This window comes from Cynara cardunculus, unplaced genomic scaffold, assembly GCF_001531365.2.
Source record: "Cynara cardunculus var. scolymus isolate 2C unplaced genomic scaffold, CcrdV1 Un_Scaffold_8893, whole genome shotgun sequence".
Lineage (NCBI taxonomy): Eukaryota > Viridiplantae > Streptophyta > Magnoliopsida > Asterales > Asteraceae > Cynara > Cynara cardunculus.
In genome coordinates, this window is record NW_020204537.1 from 2453 (window position 1) to 3731 (window position 1279).

The following is a 1279-nucleotide window of genomic DNA, read 5'->3' on the forward strand; positions in this document are numbered from 1 at the left end:
ATGTCAAACGATAATACATGATATGAAAATGTTGGGAAAACATAATATCACAATATTAAACGATAATGTCAAACATCATCCTAAAAAGGGATAGATAATATAAAATGGGGAAAACACGATATGAATCATTCTTCCATAAGTAACTTAAGAAACTCCATCATTGCCACGTGTGTCTTTGGAACCATAAATTTTTCACGGACTTGCTTTTTTAAGAAGATGTGTAAAGCTTGGCTATAACATCCTTGAACCTTCTTCAAATTCTAGAAAACATGTCACAATGTCCATGCATTCTTGTGTCGTTGGTGAGGAATTATTCTGTGATGAAAAAGTTTGTGTGCTTCATGATGATTGTGCCTCCAATACGTTATCTAGTTTATCCTCAATGAGGAAGTTACGAAAGATTTTCTCTTGGTTGAATGGGTAGGAGCAACAATATTCGACTTCTTCCTTTTACTCGAACTACTTTGAGGGAAAAGATGTTTATCATTGTCGCCTAAATTCACTTCATCACTATCTCCTTTCCCTTCATGATCTTCTTCATCTTCAACATTAGTTGGACCGCTATTGTTTTGACATTCAACGGGAGCCTTAGTCTTATCTCCAACGGCAACGAAATCCCGAAATAAAGGCTCATAATAAACTTGATAAATCTCCAAATTTAAGTCCCTAAACTTGGCAAGATCTTTATCTCCATGTGTGTTAATGGCTCTTATTAGCAAATTTCACTATGAATTCATAAAAAAGTAATAGAATACAAAATAATATATATAAAATAGTAAGTATTATCTTTATTTTTTCATCCCACCACACTGGTGATTCAACAATTGTCTTTCTCACGGGATCCCATCCAATGCCAGATTCAATCCTCATTAAACGATCATACAACTTCCATTCTTTCTTCATAATGTCCCATTTGTTTTTAAGTTGCTTCTTGTCAAAAGATTTTCTTGTTTGTTCCTTAATCTTCTTCTCTATGTTTCCCCACCCAAGCTTATTGAAGTGACTACCAGGTCTGTTCCTATTTTTAACCTCATTCATGCACAAATCAATAAACACTATAAAGGTAGTATTATCCCAAACAAGTTTTGGCTTATTCTTTTAGATGTATCACTAGCAATAAAGTTAGCATTGCTCGCGTCCATTACCTAAATAAGAAAGTTAATAAGAAGACCACTAATGTATTCAGTTTCCCTGTTATGTCGTTACATGGGTTTTGCATATATATATATATATATATATATATATATATATATATATATATAGGGTTGGGTTCACGTGA

The 1279-nt window shown here is 33.2% G+C and overlaps 1 protein-coding gene across 1 annotated transcript; it reads right to left on the reverse strand.

Annotated features, from left to right (window-relative positions):
* Positions 1-368: 368 nt before the first annotated feature.
* Positions 369-1038, reverse strand: LOC112505181. The gene is made up of 2 exons (XM_025109127.1): positions 809-1038; positions 369-708 (listed from the first exon to the last, which is right to left on the reverse strand). Exons 1-2 carry the CDS (start codon positions 1036-1038, stop codon positions 369-371), a joined length of 570 nt encoding a protein of 189 aa, XP_024964895.1.
* Between the last annotated feature and the right edge of the window lie 241 nt (positions 1039-1279).